Source organism: Triticum urartu, chromosome 1A, assembly GCF_056163025.1.
Source record: "Triticum urartu cultivar PI428250 chromosome 1A, HENAU_Tu73, whole genome shotgun sequence".
Taxonomy (NCBI): Eukaryota; Viridiplantae; Streptophyta; class Magnoliopsida; order Poales; family Poaceae; genus Triticum; species Triticum urartu.
In genome coordinates, this window is record NC_141873.1 from 17,962,267 (window position 1) to 17,986,661 (window position 24,395).

At 46.2% G+C, this 24,395-nt stretch overlaps 2 protein-coding genes and 1 long non-coding RNA gene across 3 annotated transcripts in view; 1 reads left to right on the forward strand and 2 right to left on the reverse strand.

The window, feature by feature from the left end:
* The window catches only part of LOC147988481 (uncharacterized), a 68,765-nt gene extending 54,018 nt beyond the window's left edge, over positions 1 to 14,747 (reverse strand). The window contains exon 1 of the mRNA XM_087541546.1: positions 14,213 to 14,747. Coding sequence (XP_087397672.1) covers positions 14,213 to 14,386 — 174 coding nt within the window. The 5' untranslated portion in view covers positions 14,387 to 14,747. The remainder of the gene's footprint in view (positions 1 to 14,212) is intronic.
* On the reverse strand, positions 12,205 to 13,058 carry LOC147988483 (uncharacterized). The gene is made up of 3 exons (XR_015615417.1): positions 12,847 to 13,058; positions 12,691 to 12,741; positions 12,205 to 12,579 (listed from the first exon to the last, which is right to left on the reverse strand). It is a non-coding gene; the product is annotated as an uncharacterized LOC147988483 (long non-coding RNA).
* Positions 14,748 to 22,330: 7,583 nt separating the features above from the next.
* LOC125537056 (uncharacterized) lies at positions 22,331 to 24,119 on the forward strand. The gene is made up of 3 exons (XM_087541640.1): positions 22,331 to 22,488; positions 22,583 to 22,623; positions 22,817 to 24,119. Exons 2-3 carry the CDS (start codon positions 22,621 to 22,623, stop codon positions 23,942 to 23,944), a joined length of 1,131 nt encoding a protein of 376 aa, XP_087397766.1. The 5' UTR covers positions 22,331 to 22,488; positions 22,583 to 22,620; the 3' UTR covers positions 23,945 to 24,119.
* Positions 24,120 to 24,395: the final 276 nt, after the last annotated feature.

The window sequence follows — 24,395 nt, forward strand, 5'->3', positions numbered from 1 at the left end:
TATGGAGTTACGGCGGCAGCGAGATCCGGCGGGATCTTCGCGAGGAGGTCGACGGCGGTGAGATCCGGCAGGGTCTTCTCGAGGAGATCGGCGACGGTGAGATCCGACAGGGTCTTCTCGAGGAGATCGGCGGTGGTGAGATCCGGCGGGGTCTTGGCGGCGGCGAAGGGATGGAGGGCGGCCGCGAACGAGGGCAGTGAGTCGGGTGCGAGTGGAGGGCAGGAGAGTCGGGCGTGCGAGTGGAGGGCAGGAGAGTCGTGCGTGCGATTGGTTTAGGTTTTTTTGCTGGTTAATTTTCGTAGGGTTTTTTTCGTTGGTTAATTTTCGTAGGTTTTTTTCCTTTGCTTTGTAGATGGGTGCGTGAGGGCGGGTGGGAGCCTTAGTACGAGGTTTTTTTGGTTCATGGCGGCTCAGTGTGAGGTGGGAGGAAGTACCAAAAAAGACCGGGTGAGGTGGGACGAAAATTAAACCCGGAACGCGACCTACCAACTGAGACATTAGGAGTAGAGATTATCCTCACTATATTCTTTTCTGTGGTATTATGCAGGATGAAGATTTATGAAATGAAAAAAGGTGGACGCTATGGCATTGGGTTCGTTGACCCAAATACCATTAATGAATACACATGGAAAATAGATCCATATCACGCAAAATGTGTAGAGGAAAGCATGCTACAGTTCTTCAAGGAACTCAAATACAATGAAGATATACTACTTCCTTACAACTTCTAGTGAGTCACACTATCTTGTACTACAAATTCTGTTTTTTCCTACTAGCTATAGCTACATGTTTTTGCTTACATATATATGCCCGCTTAATTAAGACATGCAAACGTGTGCGCATGCAGATTTCACTGGATCTTGTTAATCATTAAAGTTGATGAAAGAACAGTTGAAGTACTAGACTCGCTACTTAAGAAAGCAAGTGACTACAGCATCGTAAAGGGGATAGTCAACAGGTAATTTCAATCATTATTAACTATATCTCGGCCTATTTAATTAGTTCGTCATTTCCTGATAACAACTATTTAATAACCCATTTATTCATTCATCAGGGTCACTCCAGGCCCATGGAAACAAAGTCTGAAATGGTATCGACCCAAGGTAAGTAATTAAGTAGTACTAGCTAGCTGCCATCTCTTTAATTATCATGATTGATTAATTATTATCTGATCAAAATTCCATTCTCGTAAAGGCCCTGAAGCAGGCGCCGGGGAATGATCTATGTGCATACTACGTTTGCGAGAACATTCGCATGATGGCGTCCGAAAGGAGCAAATCTCAAAGACAGGAGTGGGTACGATATTGATTGTCAAAACACTATTCACAATTTTTACACCATTATCGATATCTAGTCACACAACTAATACACATGCATATTGATCTCCTTCTTAACAGTTCAAAGAGGTGCGGGACAAGTGTTGGAAATGTGCCCTAGAGGCAATAATAAAAGCATTATTATTATATTTCCTTGTTCATGATAATTGTCTTTATTCATGCTATAATTGTATTATCCGGAAATCGTAATACATGTGTGAATAACAGACACCAACATGTCCCTAGTAAGCCTCTAGTTGACTAGCTCGTTGATCAACAGATAGTCATGGTTTCCTGACTATGGACATTGGATGTCACTGATAACGAGATCACATCATTAGGAGAATGATGAGATGGACAAGTCCGAATCCTAAACATAGCACAAGATCGTATAGTTCGTTTGCTAGAGTTTTCCAATGTCAAAGTATCTTTTCCTTAGACCATGAGATCGTGTAACTCCCGGATACCGTAGGAGTACTTTGGGTATACCAAACGTCACAACGTAACTGGGTGACTATAAAGGTAGACTACGGGTATCTCCAAAAGTGTTTGTTGGGTTGACATGGATCAAGACTGGGATTTGTCACTCCGTATGACGGAGAGGTATCACTGGGCCCACTCGGTAATACATCATCATAATGAGCTCAAAGTGACCAAGTGTCTGGTCACGGGATCATGCATTATGGTACGAGTAAAGTGACTTGCCGGTAACGAGATTGAACGAGGTATTGGGATACCGACGATCGAATCTCGGGCAAGTAACATATCGATTGACAAAGGGAATTGCATACGGGGTTGATTGAATCCTCGACATCGTGGTTCATCCGATGAGATCATCGTGGAGCATGTGGGAGCGAACATGGGTATCCAGATCCCGCTGTTGGTTACTGAGCGGAGAGTAGTCTCGGTCATGTCTGCTTGTCTCCCAAACCCATAGGGTCTACACACTTAAGGTTCGGTGACGCTAGGGTTGTGAAGATATGTATATGCAGTAACCCGAATGTTGTTCGGAGTCCCGGATGAGATCCCGGACGTCACAAGGAGTTCCGGAATGGTCCGGAGGTAAAGAATTATATATAGGAAGTGCTGTTTCGGCCATCGGGACAAGTTTCGGGGTCACCGGTATTGTACCGGGACCACCGGAAGGGTCCCGGGGGTCCACCGGGTGGGGCCACCTATCCCGGGGGGGCCCATGGGCTGAAGTGGGAGGGAACCCAGCCCAAAGTGGGCTGGGGCGCCACACACCCCTAGGGCCTATGCGGCTAGGGTTGAGGGGAAACCCTAGAGGGGGCGCCCCCTTGCTTGGGGGGCAAGCCCCCCACCCTAGGCCACCGCCCCCCCTAGTAGAATCTACTACCCCTATATATAGTGGGGGAGAGGAGGGACTTCAGACCCCAGCCCCTGGCGCCTCCCTCTCTCCCCGTTACGTCTCCCTCTCGTAGTATAGACGAAGCCCTGCTACTGTGACGCCCTGCATCCACCACCACGCCGTCGTGCTGCTGGATCTTCATCAACCTCTCCTTCCCTCTTGCTAGATCAAGAAGGAGGAGACGTCTCCCGTCCCGTATGTGTGTTGAACACGGAGGTGTCGTCCGTTCGGCGCTTGGTCATCGGTGATTTGGATCACGTCGAGTACGCCTTCCTCATCCCCGTTCTTTGAACGCTTCCGCGCGTGATCTACAAAGGTATGTAGATGCAATCCGATCACTCGTTGCTAGATGAACTCCTAGATGGATCTTGGTGAAACGAGTAGGAAAAAGTTTGTTTTCTGCAACGTTCCCCAACAGTGGCATCATGAGCTAGGTCTATGCGTAGTTCTTCTTGCGCGAGTAGAACACAATTTGTTGTGGGCGTAGATTTGTCAACTTTCTTGCCGCTACTAGTCTTTTCTTGCTTCAGTGGCATTGTGGGATGAAGCGGCCCGGACCAACCTTACACGTACGCTTACGTGAGACCGGTTCCACCAACTAACATGCACTAGTTGCATAAGGTGGCTGGCGGGTGTCTGTCTCTCCCACTTTAGTTGGAGCGGATTCGATGAACAGGGTCCTTATGAAGGGTAAATAGAAGTTGACAAATCACGTTGTGGCTTTAACGTAGGTAAGAAGACGTTCTTGCTAGAACCCTAATTCAGCCATGTAAAACTTGCAACGACAATTAGAGGACGTCTAACTTGTTTTTGCAGCAAGTGGTTTGTGATATGATATGGCCAAAGTTGTGATGAATGATGAATGATCTATATGTGATGTATGAGATGTTCATGCTATTGTAATAGGAATCACGACTTGCATGTCGATGAGTATGAAAACCGGCAGGAGCCATAGGAGTTGTCTTTATTCTTTTATATGACCTGCGTGTCATTGAGAAACGCCATGTAAATTACTTACTTTATTGCTAAACGCGTTAGCCATAGTAGTAGAAGTAATAGTTGGCGAGCAACTTCATGGAGACACGATGATGGAGATCATGATGATGGAGATCATGGTGTCAAGCCGGTGACAAGATGATCATGGAGCCCCAAGATGGAGATCAAAGGAGCTATGTGATATTGGCCATATCATGTCACGTTTATTATTTGATTGCATGTGATGTTTATCATGTTTTGCATCTTGTTTACTTAGAACGACGGTAGTAAATAAGATGATCCCTCATAACAATTTCAAGAAGTGTTCTCCCCTAACTGTGCACCGTTGCTAAAGTTTGTCGTTTCGAAGCACGCCGTGATGATCGGGTGTGATAGATCCTTACGTTCACATACAACGGGTGTAAGACAGTTTTACACATGCAAAACACTTAGGGTTAACTTGACGAGCCTAGCATGTACAGACATGGCCTCGGAACACAGAAGACCGAAAGGTCGAGCATGAGTCGTATAGAAGATACGATCAACATGAAGATGTTCACCGACATTGACTAGTCCGTCTCACGTGATGATCGGACACGGTCTAGTTAACTCGGATCATGTTATACTTAGATGACTAGAAGAGGGATGTCTATCTAAGTGGGAGTTCATTAATAATTTGATTAGATGAACTTAATTATCATGAACTTAGTCTAAAATATTTTACAATATGTCTTGTAGATCAAATGGCCAACGTAGTCCTCAACTTCAACGCGTTCCTAGAGAAAACCAAGCTGAAAGACGATGGCAGCAACTATACGGACTGGGTCCGGAACCTGAGGATCATCCTCATAGCTGCCAAGAAAGATTATGTCCTACAAGCACCGCTAGGGGAAGCTCCCGTCCCACAGAACCAAGATGTTATGAACGCTTGGCAGACACGTGTTGACGACTACTCCCTCGTTCAGTGCGGCATGCTTTACAGCTTAGAGCCGGGGCTCCAAAAGCGTTTTGAGAGACATGGAGCATACGAGATGTTCGAAGAGCTGAAAATGGTTTTTCAAGCTCATGCCCGGATCGAGAGATATGAAGTCTCCGATAAGTTCTTCAGCTGTAAGATGGAGGAAAATAGTTCTGTCAGTGAGCACATACTCACTATGTCTGGGTTACATAACCGCTTGTCTCAGCTGGGAGTTAATCTCCCGGATGATGCGGTCATTGACAGAATCCTCCAGTCGCTTCCACCAAGCTACAAGAGCTTTGTGATGAACTTCAACATGTAGGGGATGCAAAAGACCATTCCTGAGTTGTTCTCAATGCTGAAATCAGCGGAGGTAGAAGTCAAGAAGGAACATCAAGTGTTGATGGTCAATAAAACCACTAAGTTCAAGAAGGGCAAGGGTAAAAAGAACTTCAAGAAGGACGGCAAGGAAGTTTCCGCGCCCGGCAAGCAAGCTGCCGGGAAGAAGTCAAAGAATGGACCCAAGCCTGAGACAGAGTGCTTTTATTGCAAAGGGAAGGGTCACTGGAAGCGGAACTGCCCCAAATACTTAGCGGACAAGAAGTCCGGCAACACCAAAGGTATATTTGATATACATGTAATTGATGTGTACCTTACCAGTACTCGTAGTAACTCCTGGGTATTTGATACCGGTGCCGTTGCTCACATTTGTAACTCACAGCAGGAGCTGCGGAATAAACGGAGACTGGCAAAGGACGAGGTGACGATGCGCGTCGGGAATGGTTCCAAGGTCGATGTGATCGCCGTCGGCACGCTGCCTCTACATTTACCTACGGGATTAGTTTTAAACCTCAATAATTGTTATTTAGTGCCAGCTTTGAGCATGAACATTGTATCGGGATCTCGTTTAATTCGAGATGGCTACTCATTTAAATCCGAGAATAATGGTTGTTCCATTTATATGAGAGATGTTTTATGGTCATGCTCCTATGGTAAATGGTTTATTCTTAATGAATCTCGAGCGTATTGCTACACATATTCATAGTGTGAGTACCAAAAGATGTAAGGTTGATAATGATAGTCCCACATACTTATGGCACTGCCGCCTTGGTCACATAGGTGTCAAACGCATGAAGAAGCTCCATGCAGATGGACTTTTAGAGTCTCTTGATTATGAATCATTTGACACGTGCGAACCATGCCTCATGGGTAAAATGACCAAGACTCCATTCTCAGGAACAATGGAGCGAGCAACCAACTTGTTGGAAATCATACATACTGATGTGTGCGGTCCAATGAGTGTTGAGGCTCGCGGTGGCTATCGTTATGTTCTCACCCTCACTGATGACTTGAGTAGATATGGGTATGTCTACTTAATGAAACACAAGTCTAAAACCTTTGAAAAGTTCAAGGAATTTTAGAGTGAGGTTGAAAATCAACGTGACAGGAAAATCAAGTTTCTACGATCAGATCGTGGAGGAGAATACTTGAGTCACGAATTTGGCACACACTTAAGAAAATGTGGAATAGTTTCACAACTCACGCCGCCTGGAACACCTCAGCGTAACGGTGTGTCCGAACGTCATAATCGCACTCTATTAGATATGGTGCGATCTATGATGTCTCTTACCGATTTACCGCTATCTTTTTGGGGCTATGCTTTAGAGACTGCCGCATTCACTTTAAATAGGGCTCCGTCGAAATCCGTTGAGACGACACCGTATGAATTATGGTTTGGGAAGAAACCTAAGCTGTCGTTTCTAAAAGTTTGGGGATGCGATGCTTATGTCAAGAAACTTCAACCTGAGAAGCTCGAACCCAAGTCGGAAAAATGCGTCTTCATAGGATACCCTAAAGAAACTATTGGGTATACCTTCTACCTAAGATCCGAAGGCAAGATCTTTGTTGCCAAGAACGGACTCTTTCTGGAGAAAGAGTTTCTCTCGAAAGAAGTAAGTGGAAGGAAAGTAGAGCTTGATGAAGTATTACCTCTTGAACCGGAAAATGGCGCAACTCAAGAGAATGTTCCTGAGGTGCCTGCAGCGACTAGAGAGGAAGTTAATGATAATGATCAAGATACTTCTGATCAAACTCCTACTGAAATTCGAAGGTCCACAAGGACACGTTCCGCACCAGAGTGGTACGGCAACCCTGTCTTGGAAATCATGTTGTTAGACAACGGTGAACCTTCGAACTATGAAGAAGCGATGGCGGGCCCGGATTCCGAAAAATGGCTAGAAGCCATGAAATCCGAGATAGGATCCATGTATGAAAACGAAGTATGGACTTTGACTGACTTGCCCGTTGAACGGCGAGCCATAGAAAATAAATGGATCTTTAAGAAGAAGACAGACGCGGATGGTAATGTGACCATCTATAAAGCTCGACTTGTCGCTAAGGGTTATCGACAAGTTCAAGGGGTTGACTACGATGAGACTTTCTCACCGGTAGCGAAGCTAAAGTCCGTCCGAATCATGTTAGCAATTGCCGCATTCTATGATTATGAGATATGGCAAATGGACGTCAAAACGGCATTCCTTAATGGTTTCCTTAAGGAAGAATTGTATATGATGCAGCCGGAAGGTTTTGTCGATCCTAAGAATGCTGACAAGGTGTGCAAGCTCCAACGCTCGATTTATGGGCTGGTGCAAGCATCTCGGAGTTGGAACATTCGCTTTGATGAGATGATCAAAGCGTTTGGGTTTACGCAGACTTATGGAGAAGCCTGCCTTTACAAGAAAGTGAGTGGGAGCTCTGTAGCATTTCTCATATTATATGTAGATGACATACTTTTGATGGGAAATGATATAGAACTCTTGGACAGCATCAAGGCCTACTTGAATAAGAGTTTTTCAATGAAGGACCTTGGAGAAGCTGCTTATATATTAGGCATCAAAATCTATAGAGATAGATCAAGACTCCTCATAGGTCTTTCACAGAGCACATACCTTGATAAGATATTGAAGAAGTTCAATATGGATCAATCTAAGAAGGGGTTCTTACCTGTGTTACAAGGTATGAAATTGAGCTCAGCTCAATGTCCGACCACGGCAGAAGATATAGAAGAGATGAGCGTCATCCCCTATGCATCAGCCATAGGTTCTATTATGTATGCCATGTTGTGTACCAGACCTGATGTAAACCTTGCCGTAAGTTTGGTAGGAAGGTACCAAAGTAATCCCGGCAAGGAACACTGGACAGCGGTCAAGAATATCCTGAAGTACCTAAAAAAGACTAAGGAAATGTTTCTCGTTTATGGAGGTGACGAAGAGCTCGTCGTAAAGGGTTACGTCGACGCTAGCTTCGACACAGATCTGGATGACTCTAAGTCACAAACCGGATACGTGTATATTTTGAACGGTAGGGCAGTAAGCTGGTGCAGTTGCAAGCAAAGCGTCGTGGCGGGATCTACATGTGAAGCGGAGTACATGGCAGCCTCGGAGGCAGCACATGAAGCAATATGGGTGAAGGAGTTCATCACCGACCTAGGAGTCATACCCAATGCGTCGGGGCCGATCAAGCTCTTCTGTGACAACACTGGAGCTATTGCTCTTGCCAAGGAGCCCAGGTTTCACAAGAAGACAAGGCACATCAAGCGTCGCTTCAACTCCATTCGTGAAAATGTTCAAGATGGAGACATAGAGATTTGTAAAGTACATACGGACCCGAATGTAGCGGATCCGTTGACTAAACCTCTCCCTAGAGCAAAACATGATCAACACCAGAATTCCATGGGTGTTCGATTCATCACAATGTAATTAGATTATTGACTCTAGTGCAAGTGGAAGACTGTTGGAAATGTGCCCTAGAGGCAATAATAAAAGCATTATTATTATATTTCCTTGTTCATGATAATTGTCTTTATTCATGCTATAATTGTATTATCCGGAAATCGTAATACATGTGTGAATAACAGACACCAACATGTCCCTAGTAAGCCTCTAGTTGACTAGCTCGTTGATCAACAGATAGTCATGGTTTCCTGACTATGGACATTGGATGTCATTGATAACGAGATCACATCATTAGGAGAATGATGAGATGGACAAGACCCAATCCTAAACATAGCACAAGATCGTATAGCTCGTTTGCTAGAGTTTTCCAATGTCAAAGTATCTTTTCCTTAGACCATGAGATCGTGTAACTCCCGGATACCGTAGGAGTACTTTGGGTATACCAAACGTCACAACGTAACTGGGTGACTATAAAGGTAGACTACGGGTATCTCCGAAAGTGTTTGTTGGGTTGACATGGATCAAGACTAGGATTTGTCACTCCGTATGACGAAGAGGTGTCACTGGGCCCACTTGGTAATACATCATCATAATGAGCTCAAAGTGACCAAGTGTCTGGTCACGGGATCATGCATTACGGTACGAGTAAAGTGACTTGCCGGTAACGAGATTGAACGAGGTATTGGGATACCGACGATCGAATCTCGGGCAAGTAACATATCGATTGACAAAGGGAATTGCATACGGGGTTGATTGAATCCTCGACATCATGGTTCATCCGATGAGATCATCGTGGAGCATGTGGGAGCCAACATGGGTATCCAGATCCCGCTGTTGGTTATTGAGCGGAGAGTAGTCTCGGTCATGTCTGCTTGTCTCCCGAACCCGTAGGGTCTACACACTTAAGGTTCGGTGACGCTAGGGTTGTGAAGATATGTATATGCAGTAACCCGAATGTTGTTCGGAGTCCCGGATGAGATCCCGGACGTCACGAGGAGTTCCGGAATGGTCCGGAGGTAAAGAATTATATATAGGAAGTGCTGTTTCGGCCATCGGGACAAGTTTCGGGGTCACCGGTATTGTACCGGGACCACCGGAAGGGTCCCGGGGGTCCACCGGGTGGGGCCACCTATCCCGGGGGGGCCCCATGGGCTGAAGTGGGAGGGAACCCAGCCCAAAGTGGGCTGGGGCGCCACACACCCCTAGGGCCCATGCGGCTAGGGTTGAGGGGAAACCCTAGAGGGGGCGCCCCCTTGCTTGGGGGGCAAGCCCCCCACCCTAGGCCGCCGCCCCCCCCAGTAGATTCCATCTACTAGGGCCGGCGCCCCCCCCTAGCACCCCTATATATAGTGGGGGAGAGGAGGGACTTCAGACCCCAGCCCCTGGCGCCTCCCTCTCTCCCCGTTACGTCTCCCTCTCGTAGTATAGGCGAAGCCCTGCTACTGTGACGCCCTGCATCCACCACCACGCCGTCGTGCTGCTGGATCTTCATCAACCTCTCCTTCCCTCTTGCTGGATCAAGAAGGAGGAGACGTCTCCCGTCCCGTACGTGTGTTGAACGCGGAGGTGTCGTCCGTTCGGCGCTTGGTCATCGGTGATTTGGATCACGTCGAGTACGCCTTCCTCATCCCCGTTCTTTGAACGCTTCCGCGTGTGATCTACAAAGGTATGTAGATGCAATCCGATCACTCGTTGCTAGATGAACTCCTAGATGGATCTTGGTGAAACGAGTAGGAAAAATTTTGTTTTCTGCAACGTTCCCCAACAACAAGCTCCTAGCACAGGACCGCATAGAAGCAATTCAAGAGGAAATAGCGGGATTTTTGCTCGACCAGGTCATAGATCCCAAAGGAGAATACTATTACCCGCTACCGCCCCCATGAACCACTTCCAATTGTTATCGTGCTCCGAAGGCACCAATTAGCTAGGCTAATGCCACTGGCTCCGAAGGCACCAATTAGGAGAAATTATATATATATATATATATATATATATATATATATATATATATATATATGAATTAATTAATTATGGTTGTGAGACATTCGATGATATATATATATATATATATATATTATGATCGGTTGTACTAGAAATTCTATTTATATATATGCATAACGTGTACAATATGTAGTATCGTAAAATATCAGCAAACGAAAAAGAATTAAATGGAAAACACAAAATTAAAATGAAAAAGAAATCATAAACCCAAACCCCCCCCCCCCAACATTTTAATACCGGTTGGTGACACCAACCGGTACTAAAGGGCTCCCTGCCCCCGAAGCTGGCTCGTGCCACGTGGTTGCCCTTTAGCACCGGTTCGCGCTGAACCGGTACTAAAGGGGGGGGCCTTTAGTGCCTACATTTTAGCGCCGGTTACCAAACCGGCACTAAAGGGCCTTACAAACCGGTGTTATTGCCCGGTTCTGCACTAGTGGTTGAGGATCGAGGGAGAGGGAGGCACCATCGCTGGCGGCCATCTAGGGTTACACACGGTGGGAGGTCGGTTTGCTCGTGTGAGGGGAGAGGTGACAGATAGAGAGGCTCCCGACTATGTAAAAAAGAAATAAGAAAAAAAAGTCGCGGGGAGAGAAAACCGGTAGGATAGGAGAAAAATCGGTGGGACGGATCGAGGGGATCCTATCGATCGATGGGAGGGGAGCGACGAACGAACGAATGAACGACGTACGGACTGCTCCATTAGTAGGAGTAGCTCTTACCCACACAACAAAGCTAGCACATGAACAACATGTAGAATGACTGGGCCACATTCCGTCATCTCATCTCCCTGTGAATGTGTTGCTTTCGCATCACCATGGAGCCTGCTATAAGGGCTTGACCAGTGCGGAATCACGCGAGAAGTCAAAAGTTCCAAGAGAAGGTAACCCCACCTCCGAGCCTCCATGTCCATCCTACACGCCGAACAGGTGCGCTGGAAGCCGGAGTTCGGTGGCGTCAAAGTCAACCCCAACCCTGTCCAGCTCCCGACTACTCCGGCAGGGAAAGCACAACACGGCAGGCACTCCATCTCAACAGCCTGGCCGCACGCATAGTCGCATAGTGGCAAGCACTCCATCAAGGGGCTTCTCGTGTTTCGAAATCGAAGCCCCATGGGCTTAATCCACTAATTAAGAAGTAGGAAATTGCATGATTAATTACTGCAAAACCGGGCTAAAACTATCCGCGTGGTTCACAATCAATATACCCATTGTAAACGAGACGCATACACCTGAATATATGAGTAACAATGGAATTTTTTTTGAGATAAGGCCAGAAGCAAAAAACACCAAAGAAATGTCACCAATATGTTCTCGATACGGAATCCAATAAAGCTTTAAAAAATTGAATGCAATAAGAAGCCAACTGATGGTACCTAACCTTAAACCATTGAGTGTCGAATGCACCTGACTTTAGAGAAAGGAATCATACTAAATAATATGCACCTGTAATTTGCTCCCCCTCTTCCCATCACCAAACATCAAACCTAGGCGCACAGAAGTCTCAAAATTGACCTGAGAAAAACATACATCAAAGACATCTTGCTCGGTTGTTCTAATGCAAAACGATATGCAGGTGTGAGTTCAAGAAAGGGGGGGTTGTTCTTCGACATAGGCATCCGATCAATGCAAACAAGGAATAAGTAGAAACGAAAAACCAGACAACTGATAGAGTTAAGGTGAATTAGAAAGGGGGTTGAACCTCCTCAACCGTATAGAAAATGCACGCGACCTCCAACTTCACAGTGAATTGGAGTCATATATATGACGCAAGCAATTTTTATGTCAACCACACAAACAACAGATATGACTTGGATTAAGGATATTGACAACATTTCTGGCATAATTGGAAAAGGAAAAGGGTATGTTATATGAAAATTTCAGTAAAAAGGCATACTCTGTACCTCAAACAACATGAAATAAGATTGGTATCTGAAGGAAAAAAATACAAAATGGTCAAGCAGTAGAACAAACAAAATATCACTAAATGTTGAAACGAAAATTATAAGCCAAACCTGCAGAAAGTCAACAACAAGGAATGAGGTTATGGCTAGTCCCTCGTGAGATCAGTAGTATGTTGTGCCTTGACCATTTATAAGGCAATGTCATGCTTATCAACATCCGTGACTACCATTATGCCTCTGGCTACTACCATCTTGTCACCCGGAACTGAGAAGGGTATATCTTGAATTCTTGATTGGGTAAAAGCTTGCAACTGAACCGGACAAGGCTGCGGAGGAAATAATAAGTATGCTGATCTAAAGTATGCATGGCACAGTAATTCGTGAAAAAACAGAAGCAAATATCATGTGATTTGGGTGTAAAAGAGTTTAATTTGCACCTTCCAGTTTGTTGACCAAACATGTGGCTTCGATTCCTGATCTCTCCTTGGCTGAAAGCATTAGCCCAAAACATCAAATCTAGCGCATATACCAACACAACTAAAGCTGGGATAATCCACGGGTGCACAACGAGATACATAGAGCAAGCGATTTACCTCGTCTTTCCTTTCCCTTTGATAATATCTTCCCCTGTTTGTCGCCAAAATATAAATTGCAGCCGAAGCACATGACCGAGCTGTAGGTACCAGAGAAGCCATGGATGCGAGTTGAAAGCCTCCGATGCCCTGTCCATCTTCAAAGATAGATGATGCCATGTCCATCTTCATCAAAAGCTTGCTTGAGAAATAAGAACAAGCACGCTAGTGCTCTACACATCGCCGCCCGCGCTTACCTCCGGTCATGGCGTGTCTGATCCTGGATCCGATCCACACCGATGCGGCCGAGAGGCGAGGATGGCAAAAAGGAGGAGGATGAGTTGGAGGACCGACGCGACGATGATGACTGGCCTGCTAGGAGGTTGAGGATCGAGGGAGAGGGAGGCACCATCGCTGGCGGCCATCTAGGGTTACACACGGTGGGAGGTCGGTTTGCTCGTGTGAGGGGAGAGGTGACAGATAGAGAGGCTCCCGACTATGTAAAAAAGAAATAAGAAAAAAAAGTCGCGGGGGAGAGAAAATCGGTAGGATAGGAGAAAAATCGGTGGGACGGATCGAGAGGATCCTATCGATCGATGGGAGGGGAGAGACGAACGAACGAACGAACGACGTACGGACTGCTCTATTAGGAGTAGAGATTAGTTTTCAAGATGCAGTACAGCGACAGACCAGTAGCAACAAAAACTTAAAACTAACAAGTAAATGTACTACTATTCAAAAACAGGCATCAAGCTTCATATTACTCCCTCCGATCCAAAATAAGTGTCATGGTTCTAGTTCAAATTCCTCATATGGTTTTAGAGGAATTTGCATACTACTCTCTGATACAGGAATGAAGTTGTATGGTACCTGTGCAATTACAGATTGATCTGTATAGGTTTGGAGAATTCTAACATTATCTTGTGTGGAAATTCTCTCCCTACAAAATTCATGCTTAAGAGTTTCTGCATTTTCTCATTTTTTGTATTGCGTTGTCATTAATATCATTTAACGAGTTGCATATTTTGTAGTACCATACGTTGAAGATGTGAGTGACTAAGTGGGTTTGCCTTGTGTTCTAGCTTGTGCAATACAACCAACTTATTTTCCGAAAGTGATTTTGCTTGGAATAAACCTAACTATTTACACTTGCACATTCCTCCTCTCATCTTTATTATTGGTGACAAAACAGCGCTAGTGACATGCTGGTATATAGTTAGTGCTGAAAATGCATAAACATATCATACTAAAAAAGAAAGTCCAATTCATCAGCGAAGGCCTTAATTAACAGAGCTAGTGGCATGCTGGGAATGAAGACCTTAATTAAAAAAGAAATTCCCAGCGCTAGTGGCATGCTGGGAATGAAGACCTTAATTAACAGACTTACGTAGAAGTTCTTCAGCGAAGGTGCAGCTTCAAGGATAAAGAAAGTCCAATTCAAGTCACACTCAGCAAACACGTTGTAGATATACACATCTCTAAGGCTACTGAATATACGTTTGAGCTGTTTAGGATCTTCCGGTTGAATCCATATCTGCAGCAAAAAATAATTATGGAGCATGAGACATGAAGCGATGCAATGTGTATATATGCATTTGCATTGAAATGATAAATGGACAAGGCATAGACGCAGAGGGAATTGTAGCAGTAGAAAAATACCATCTGAGAGCAAAAATCCAGACACAAAGTCGAGAGGCTTCTTGTACTACTACTGGATAAACACTTGGTCAACGTGAATGGCTTCTGCCCAGACAGGGCAGCAGAGGCGAGGCTTACTTTTTCAAGTTGGGGAACAAAGCCACAACACACAGGTGTGGTTACATACACCCCACCAGGTATCAAAGAGCACTTGCTTCAGTTTAGGAAGAGTTACTAGATCAACCCGCACGCACTCAAGGCAAAATAGTTCGAGTTTCTGGAGCTCTGAGCACGGGGCATCTATGCTGAGGACAGATTTCCGACCCATTTGCAGCATCTCAAGTTAAGAAAGTCAACAACAAGGAATGAGGTTATGGCTAGTCCCTCGTGAGATCAGTAGTATGTTGTGCCTTGACCATTTATAACGCAATGTCATGCTTATCAACATCTGTGACTACCATTATGCCTCTGGCTACTACCATCTTGTCACCCGGAACTGAGAAGGGTATATCTTGAATTCTTGATTGGGTAAAATCTTGCAACTGAACCAGACAAGGCTGCGGAGGAAATAATAAGTATGCTGATCTAAAGTATGCATGGCACAGTAATTCGTGAAAAAACAGAAGCAAATATCATGTGATTTGGGTGTAAAAGAGTTTAATTTGCACCTTCCAGTTTGTTGACCAAACATGTGGCTTCGATTCCTGATCTCTCCTTGGCTGAAAGCATTAGCCCAAAACATCAAATCTAGCGCATATACCAACACAACTAAAGTTGGGATAATCCACGGGTGCATAACGAGATACATAGAGCAAGCGATTTACCTCGTCTTTCCTTTCCCTTTGATAATATCTTCCCCTGTTTGTCGCCAAAATATAAATTGCAGCCAAAGCACATGACCGAGCGAAGGCCTTAATTAACAGCGCTAGTGGCATGCTGGGAATGAAGACCTTAATTAAAAAAGAAATTCCCAGCGGTAGTGGCATGCTGGGAATGAAGACCTTAATTAACAGACTTACGTAGAAGTTCTTCAGCGAAGGTGCAGCTTCAAGGATAAAGAAAGTCCAATTCAAGTCACACTCAGCAAACACATTGTAGATATACACATCTCTAAGGCTACTGAATATACGTTTGAGCTGTTTAGGATCTTCCGGTTGAATCCATATCTTCAGAAAAAAATAATTATGGAGCATGAGACATGAAGCGATGCAATGTGTATATATGCATTTGCATTGAAATGATAAATGGACAAGGCATAGACGCAGAGGGAATTGTAGCAGTAGAAAAATACCATCTGAGAGCAAAAATCCAGACACAAAGTCGAGAGGCTTCTTGTACTACTACTGGATAAACACTTGGTCAACGTGAATGGCTTCTGCCCAGACAGGGCAGCAGAGGCGAGGCTTACTTTTTCAAGTTGGGGAACAAAGCCACAACACACAGGTGTGGTTACATACACCCCACCAGGTATCAAAGAGCACTTGCTTCAGTTTAGGAAGAGTTACTAGATCAACCCGCACGCACTCAAGGCAAAATAGTTCGAGTTTCTGGAGCTCTGAGCACGGGGCATCTATGCTGAGGACAGATTTCCGACCCATTTGCAGCATCTCAAGTTAAGAAACTGAAGCTTATCACAAGCATTGAGGAGATTGGGGACATCCGAGTCTCCAAATGCAAGGTTGTGGAGAGTTAGTCTTGTGAGCCATCTGAAGGCGACAGGGCAAGAGTGGAAGAGACATGAACCGCTGTCCAAACGAGACAAGTTGGGCATTGCTAGGTCTCGCAAGATGCGTTAATATCACAAACTCGAGGCATTCGGTCTCGCCGTTCTTGGCCACATCCCCGACGGCATGGCCAATAGAGCACAAGAAAGGTTTTGAAAGGTAAAAGGTACTAAAGGGGCGTGTGGTTTATCGGAGCCGACATCATGGTTTATCACTAATTACCAGTCGAAGGCTGATGCCTTGCGTAGTGGGCGTATTTTTTATAGCTGATCGACTTCAGCATTTTCGTCATTATAGAGATTCGTGACAACGAGCGGCGGTGGCAATGCACTATGCAAAGAGGCGAGTTGTGCCTCTGCAACGTGGTGCTCCGTCACTATACTCACATCAACAAGAAGGGCGGCAACGATCGCAACGTCGACTTTCTTATAGGTGAGTGTTAACTCGACATCATAATGCTCCTCCTCCTACCATGGTTGAGGGGAACCACCATGTCGCTATCATGCACCTCAACACTGGCGTGAGGCTTCTCTCCCTTTACCTTCTCCTCCTCCTCCTCACATGGTTGAAGGGCCACCACAATACCGCTCTGTCTTGCACCATCACATGAACATGATGCTACACCCCCTCTCCCTTCTCCTCCTCATCACATGGTTGGAGGGGCACAACTACGCCGATGTCATGCACCGTCACACCAAAGTGAAGTTGCTGCCCTCTCCCTTCTCCTCCTCCTCCTCCTCCCATGGTTGGTGGGGCACCACTACGCCATTGTCATTCACCGCCCTGAGGCTGTTCCCCTTTCCCTTATCCTCCCTCCTCCTCTCATGGTTGGAGGGGAACCAGTATGCCGCTGCCATGCACCATCGCACCGTCGTGAGGCTACTCCCCTATCCCTTCTCCTCCTCCTCCTCCCACGGTTGGAAGAGCACCACTATGCCGATGGCATGCGCCGCCGCAACAACGTGAAGCTCCCCCCTCCCTTCTCATCCTCCTTCTCCTCTCATGGTTGGACAAGCACCACTATGCCGATGCCATGCACCATCGCACCGATGTGAGGCTACTTCCCTCTACAATCCCTCCTCCTCCTCCTCCCATGGTTGGAGGGGCACCACTAAGCGGATGTCATGCACCATCACGCCGATGTGATGTTGCTCCCCTCTCCCTTCTCCCGCTCCTCCTCCCATGGTTGGAGGAGCACTACTGCGTGGTACGATATGTACCGCCATAACACGTAAGGCTGCTCCCCCTCTTCCTTCTCATTCTCCTCCTCCTCCCATGGTTTGAGAGGCACCACTACGCCGCCGTCACTCACCCCGATGTGAGGTTGCTCCACCTCTGTATCCTCCTCCTCCTCCCATGGTTTGAGAAGCACCACTACCCCATTGTCAGGCACTATCGCAACGACGTGATGCTGCTCCCCCCTCCCTTCTCCTCCTCCCACGATTCGGTGCCTGTGTGGTATTGCACCTCCTCTACCTCCCTTACCTAGGAGGTGGCTCCCCGCATGACAACCAGAAAAGAAGTGTTGCCATGAGTAGCCATAGCGATGGGTGAGGAGCAGCCTCACAATGGCGACGACAAAGATTCGAGCGAATCGACGATGGCGAGACTTTTGGGCGACGATCATGGCGAATCGGGGGGGGGGGGGGGTAATTTCAGGTGGAGACTTTTCCGAAAAATAGGTGGCGACAAGGAAGAGATATGGTCTGGGTTAGTCGCCAGTACGAATTTATAGCAGTGGAAAGTCAATTAGCCGCCATGCCGGTTGTTTTGTTGATTTTTTTCAACAAGTGCTAGCTAGGAATTGGAGGGGAATTGGTATAGCTCCCTCAGTTTTTTTAGAGGGAAGGCATACGCCCGACTTTATAAATAAAGACACAAGGCAGAGTAACAACCATAACAAACCGAACCCAACACAGAAGGCATACCAGAGTATCAGGCCTACAACCAGTGGCACACAGGCAGAGAATTCGAAAGGCATGCAGGCCCAGATAACATAAGAAGAGGAGCGCAGGCCAACAACCTACTCCTAAGAAGAGAAAAGGACGACGCCATTACGCAGGGGCCTCAGCAGCTAGAGAGGATAACAGGTTGGCAGAAGCCCGAACTTTAGTGATCATCACCTCCACATCGTCTCGATCAGCCGACTAGTCAACAATTTCCACTGTTGCAAGACGATACACATTTTAAACAGGAAATCGACAGGTTTGTTAGGGAATACACCCTCAATGGTGAACTTGTTCCTAGTAATCCAAAGAGCCCAGCAAAGGACGCTAAAGCCCGCCCAAAAAAGTCTCTTAGAAACACCCCGGAGATTAGAAGAAAGCAAACGGAGTTCAGCAAATGAATTGGGGGCTCGGGTAACTTGTAACCAAGAACGAACACAACACCAGGCCAACTTGGCCAGCACACAGCCAAACAAAATATGGTTGGCATCTTCCAACTGAGAGCAAAGAGCACAATGCTCAGAACTAGGCCCATTCCATTTATGGATCTGGTCAGCCGAAGGTAGCCCGCCCCTGAATGCCTGTCAAAGGAAAATTTTAATCTTGGGAGGGACCTTGGCCGCCCAAATAAACTTATATTTAGAAGTAGGGGGGCCCAGATATAAGTCAAGAATACAAAGACTCGATAGAAAACTTCCTAGAAGCTACGTGGGGCCAGACCATAGTATCCTCCTCCTCTGAGAGCACAGGGAACAAAGCAGCAAGGCGATGCCAGTCTCCCAACTCTGCAGGGGAGAGGGGTCTCCCGAGGCCCAGGTCCCAGTTATTACGGGAGAGCTCCGAGTTCGAACAGTAAGAAAACAACACAGGAAAAGCAGAGGCTAAAGAAAAGCCGCCAGAACACCAATCCAACCAAAAGCGAGTGGAGGCACCATACCCCACAACGAACTTAACGTGCTCATCAAACAGGTCATGAACTCTGACCAAGCCTTTCCAAAACTGGGATCCCCGAGCCGCCGATGCAAAGATGGGACTGCTAGAAGGAAAATACTTAGCTTTCAAGAGATCAAACCAAAGGGTACTGGAAGAAGATGTCATAATCCTTCACCACCACTTGATAATCAAACATTTGTTCATTATCGCAGTGTTCAAAATGGCCAACACCCCAAGGTTTTTGGGTCTGCAGACGATTTTCCACTTCACAAACCTATACTTGCGCTTGTTATCAGCAACATTTTAGAAAAAGGTCCTCTATGCTTATCAAAACCATCATGAGTGCCGTGGGAGAGCCTATAGAAGCCCATGGTGAGCATGGGAAGAGAAGAAAGACACGCATTAATAAGGAAAACCTTCCCAGCAGACGTGTTGTACTTGCCATGCCACGCCATGACCCTATTGCCCACTTTAGTAACAAGATGTTCAAACTCTTCTGCACATAAATGGAACGGAGAGATGGGGAGACCGAGGTATTTGAAAGGAAAGGAACCTAGACTGTAGTTGAGGAGCCGAGAAACCATCAGGGCCTCATCATCAGACACACTAGTTACAATCACCTCAGACTTAGAGAAATTAATTTCGAGCCCCGACAAGGCCTCAAAGCATAACAGAATAAATTTGAGATGGGCAACACAAGCATCATTCAGCTCAACCATAATAGTCATATCATCAACATATTGGAGATGGGTGATACCCTGCGGCAGCAGGTGGGATATAATAGGTGAAATGTGACCAGCGGAGGCAGCCCGCTCCAACATACAGGATTAGGAATCTGCCACAAAATTAAAGAGGAAGGGTGAAGACGGACCGCCCATCCGTAGGCCCCCGTCGTTGACAAATATTTTACTAATATTACCATTCACTGCAACTGTAGTATGACCACCGGAGACAAGTTGCATCACCCGATGCACGTACGCAACCTCAAACCCCTTAGCAAGGAGAACTTGTCTACGAAAATCCCAACTAACGGAGTCATAAGCTTTCTCATAATCAAGCTTAAGAATAATGGCACGAGACCCTCTAATCCTGAGATCATGCACAATCTCATGCAAACAAAGAATACCATCAATAATGTATTTGCCCTTAATGAAGGCACATTGAGTAGGATTAATAGTACGATGGGCAACAGGAGAAAGCCTAGCCGCAAACCCTTTGGCCGGAAACTTGGCAAAATTATTAATCAGGGCGATCGGGTGGAACTGAGATATCAAATCTACACCCTTGACCTTTGGGATGAGAAACAAGATAGCATAGTTAAGTCTGGAGATATCCACAGTCCCCAAACAAAACCCTTGAATTACAGCACACACCATAGAACGCAAAGCCAGCCAAAATCTCTGGAAGAAAGGGATCGAGAAACCATCTGGACCCGAAGCAGAGTTCATGTTAGCAGAATTGATCGCCAACTCAATTTCCTCCACCGAAAGAGGAAGCGAGAGAGCGAGATTTTCCTCATCAGACACACGTCTGCACAAATCCCACAAGTTGGGAGAAACCAAAAGACTAGAAGTCGGCTTGGCAGCAAGCAAGGAAGCGAAGAAATCATGCACGTGCTCAAGTATGAGGCTAGGGTCAACCACATGCACACCATTAATCAACAAACTATCAATCGAGCACCGGCGACGTCTACCATTAGCAATAGCAAAGAAATAGACAGTAAGAGAATCCCCTATCAGGGACCAATTAATCGTGTCACGCTGCCTCCAATAAACCTCAGCCTGATGGTGGAGCTTCATGAGGAGAGCCTCAAGGTCGTAACGCGGCTGCCATCTCATGGCAGACAGCCCGGAGGCATCAGCGACCGCATCCATCGCAAACACCTGGCCCAGCAGATCACGTTTTTCTTTCCAGTCTTCAGCTGCACAATTATGGCCCCAACCTTTGAGAAATTTCCGAAGTTGATAAGAACAAAAATTTCAATCATCCATAGGCCCAAATGACCTCTCTCTAGAGTTAAGAAGGAAGACAATTTTCCCAGCCACCGGGTCAGGAAAACCATCAACCAGCAGCCAAGAGGTGTCAAATCGAAACCTGGAAGCCTTAGATGAAGCAAATACACCCAAATCGAGGGTGAAAGGGGAATGGTCTGATCCCACATGAGGCAGGGCAGAGAGAGAGGCACCGGGAAAAGAGTGTCCCACGAGGAGGAAGTAAAAACGCAGTCCAAGACAGAGCGGATAGGATTGGACTGGTGGTTAGACCAAGTAAAACGTGAGCCGGTCCTGGGAATCTCACGAAGAGCACAATCCACAATAAAATAATTAAATGCATCCGCCAAGGGCCAAGAAAAATTCAAAGTATTTTTGTCACCTGGGGACCTGAGCAAGTTAAAATCGCCGCCAATCAGCAGGGGAGGGGTGCAAGAATCAATTTTGGCCGTGAGCTCATCCAAGAATAGCGAGGAAAGGAAATGGTCCGCCGGGCCATAATCCACCATAAGCTCCCACAAAACATTGGGACTTCTGTGTAGCACCACCATGCTAGCCCAGAAGATACCATGCTCAAACGCAATAAAATCAAAGGAGTCCAATTTCGCACCAATAAAAATACCACCAGAGTGCCCGGAAGCCGGCAAACAGCAAAGCTCCCTCAGTTTTGAGGCCAAAAAGATACCTTTTAGGAATTAATTAAATTTTTTGAGGAGCTATTGTTTTGAGACTTCGGTTAGGTGCATTTTATCTCCTCAAAAGATGCCAATTTGAGAGATTGGCTAGAGATGCCCTTGGAAGTTGGAACCGGCCAGCAACAACCGCGTGAAGCAGGTACAACTGTACAAGTAATCTGAGAGTTGTTGGACAGAGGACCACACTTGCAATGTACCTTCGGTTTTTTTTTTTTTGGTTGAATTGTTAAGGCTGGTCATAGTGGGGAGTAACTTAGACTAGTGTCATGCATATGACACTAGTCTAAGTTACTACCTTCATAATGCAAAGTAACATAATAGTAGTATCATAGATGACTTCATTTATTAGCTCATAGACTCATCTTGTCTTGGAAGCGCTATGTTACAGTAACATATTATGTTACCACCTCTCATTAATTACTTGCTACATAAGCAGAATTTTCTCGAAGTGTGCTATGTTACTAGCTAAGTTACTCCCACTATGACTAGCCTAACTGAGCAAGGAGACAAGCAAAAAAAAATGCAGCCTGACTTAACCAGATTGACTTGACCTGGCCGTGCACTCAAGTAGGCGCTCATCCATGAACCCATGATATCTTCTGGGCAGCATGTTAGGTTGCTCAGTTTCCATTCCGCCAAATAGTTTAGACGGGACCGGCAGTCCCTACGCTAGGATTTCTGTGTTGTACCTGCAGATGCAGTGAAGCTTCTGGAAGGGCGGCCAGCTTCCGGCAGGGTAATTTCCTTGTAATTTCTGTTGGCTTGAGGCTATATATGTGCTATCATCATACTTGGTTGCTAATAATGGAGGGGGATAAAATCTTTGCTAGGGACTTCCTCGGTTGAATTAAACAGAAGTGACCAGCACATGGTAAGAATCCAGTCTTGAAGCATATTTGGTTTCCTTTTTATTCAGCCTTGTTTGAATGAATTGAATTGATGCATAGTTCATCGTGGGTGTGCTTTTTGTCGCGTTTATTTTGCTCTTCTAATCTTCTCTTCGAGCTCATCAAGATTGAAGCTGTTCTTCTAATTTTTTTCACGCTGTATTTGTTGTGCACCAGGACCCCATGAAGAACCGGGTGCGAGCCTTCACCGAAGGTGCCGTGATAATGGTATGCCCGGTTCTTCTTGCCATCTCACTGAAGAAGGTCGACGTGAAGAACGAGGGAGACGGGTTCGTACGATTCAGCATCTCTACACTAGTCACCTCCATTCTGGAAGCCGGTTTACTACCCTTCATCTGCCTCTCGTTAGCGAAGCTAACACACACGTTCGTCGCGGACTTCCTGTTTGTGGCCTCGAAGTTGCTCATCCACCTCTGCGCCCTTCTGCTGACGGTCCTGGTCTATGGCATCATACTTCTTATCGATCTGGAAAACCTCAGTTACATGCTTGTTCTCTTTCCCTACACATTTGCAATCTTGTGGTGCTACAACAAGACCAGGCGGAATGGCCGTAATGAGGATGCACAGCTGTACACGGAATATCAACAAGCTAGGCTGGAAAACTCGATCGATTTCGCAGCCGCTGTCACTGCGCTTCTGTTTCTGGGGTTGGAAGGCCTGGCGGCGTTAGAGCTACCGAGCAGCAGCGACGCACCACCAGGACTGCTTGTTGCGTCGCTTCCGCTGAGCTTCTGCACTTGCCTGACGGGCGTATTCATCATGCTGTTGGCCACGGTGCCTCCAACCACAACACAAGAGGAAAGCAACGACGCGTGCAACATCGTCGAGGTTCTCAACTTGGGTCTGGCCTTCGCGTTCGCCCTCAACGTCTTCTTCTTCACGGCTGCCTTGCTGGGAGAGCTGGCGTTGCTAGTGTGGGTTATGCCGCTGGTTTCATTTTTCGCATGGATATTCGCAACTCTTTTCCAGCAGAACGTGGGCGAAGATGTTAAGCCGGCGTCCATGGAGCTGACCAAGGTCACCTTTGCGGGCTTCTTGGTTGTCTTGGCGGCCAGCAGTAACACTCCAGTCAGCAGCTACGCCTCTGCGTTCGTGCTCTTCAGCGGCGCAGCTGCCACCGCAGGCCTCGGATGGAGACTCTTGACGCACAAGACGCCTGCGCCCAGTGCCATGGTCAAAGCTGCTGATTTTGCTTCTTTGTTTACCCATGTGTACGCTTTTATTGCTGTTATTCCGTTTGCAGTTGTGGCTTCCAAGGCTCTGAATTCTCAAGTAATGAGCTGAAACTTCTGTAGCCTAATAAACAGTCAGCAGGTGAATCTCACTGAGGACTACATACAAGATCCGAACTAGCGGAACCGGGTTCTACCGAGGTCCTGCCAGCCAATTATTGTGTGCCATCTGTCCACGTACACATACTCATAATTTCCTTTATCACATGGGATTTTTCTTTCTTTTTTGCTGGGACCCAGGCACTGTTTAGCCATAGGACTTTATTGCATTTAACATAGTTTATTCTTTCACCCCACGTACATCCACCAATACTTTTAGTTGACTCTACAATCTGTACCACTTCTAACTTCCGAACCAATGATCCCATTACAATCCGTTTGCAGATTTGGTTTCATGACATTTAAAGCTTTAAAACGAGACCAATCCTCAACATGTTTCGAACCAGTTTAAATTCAAATGTTGATACAATAATAAAACTTATATGAAATATGAGATGATACAT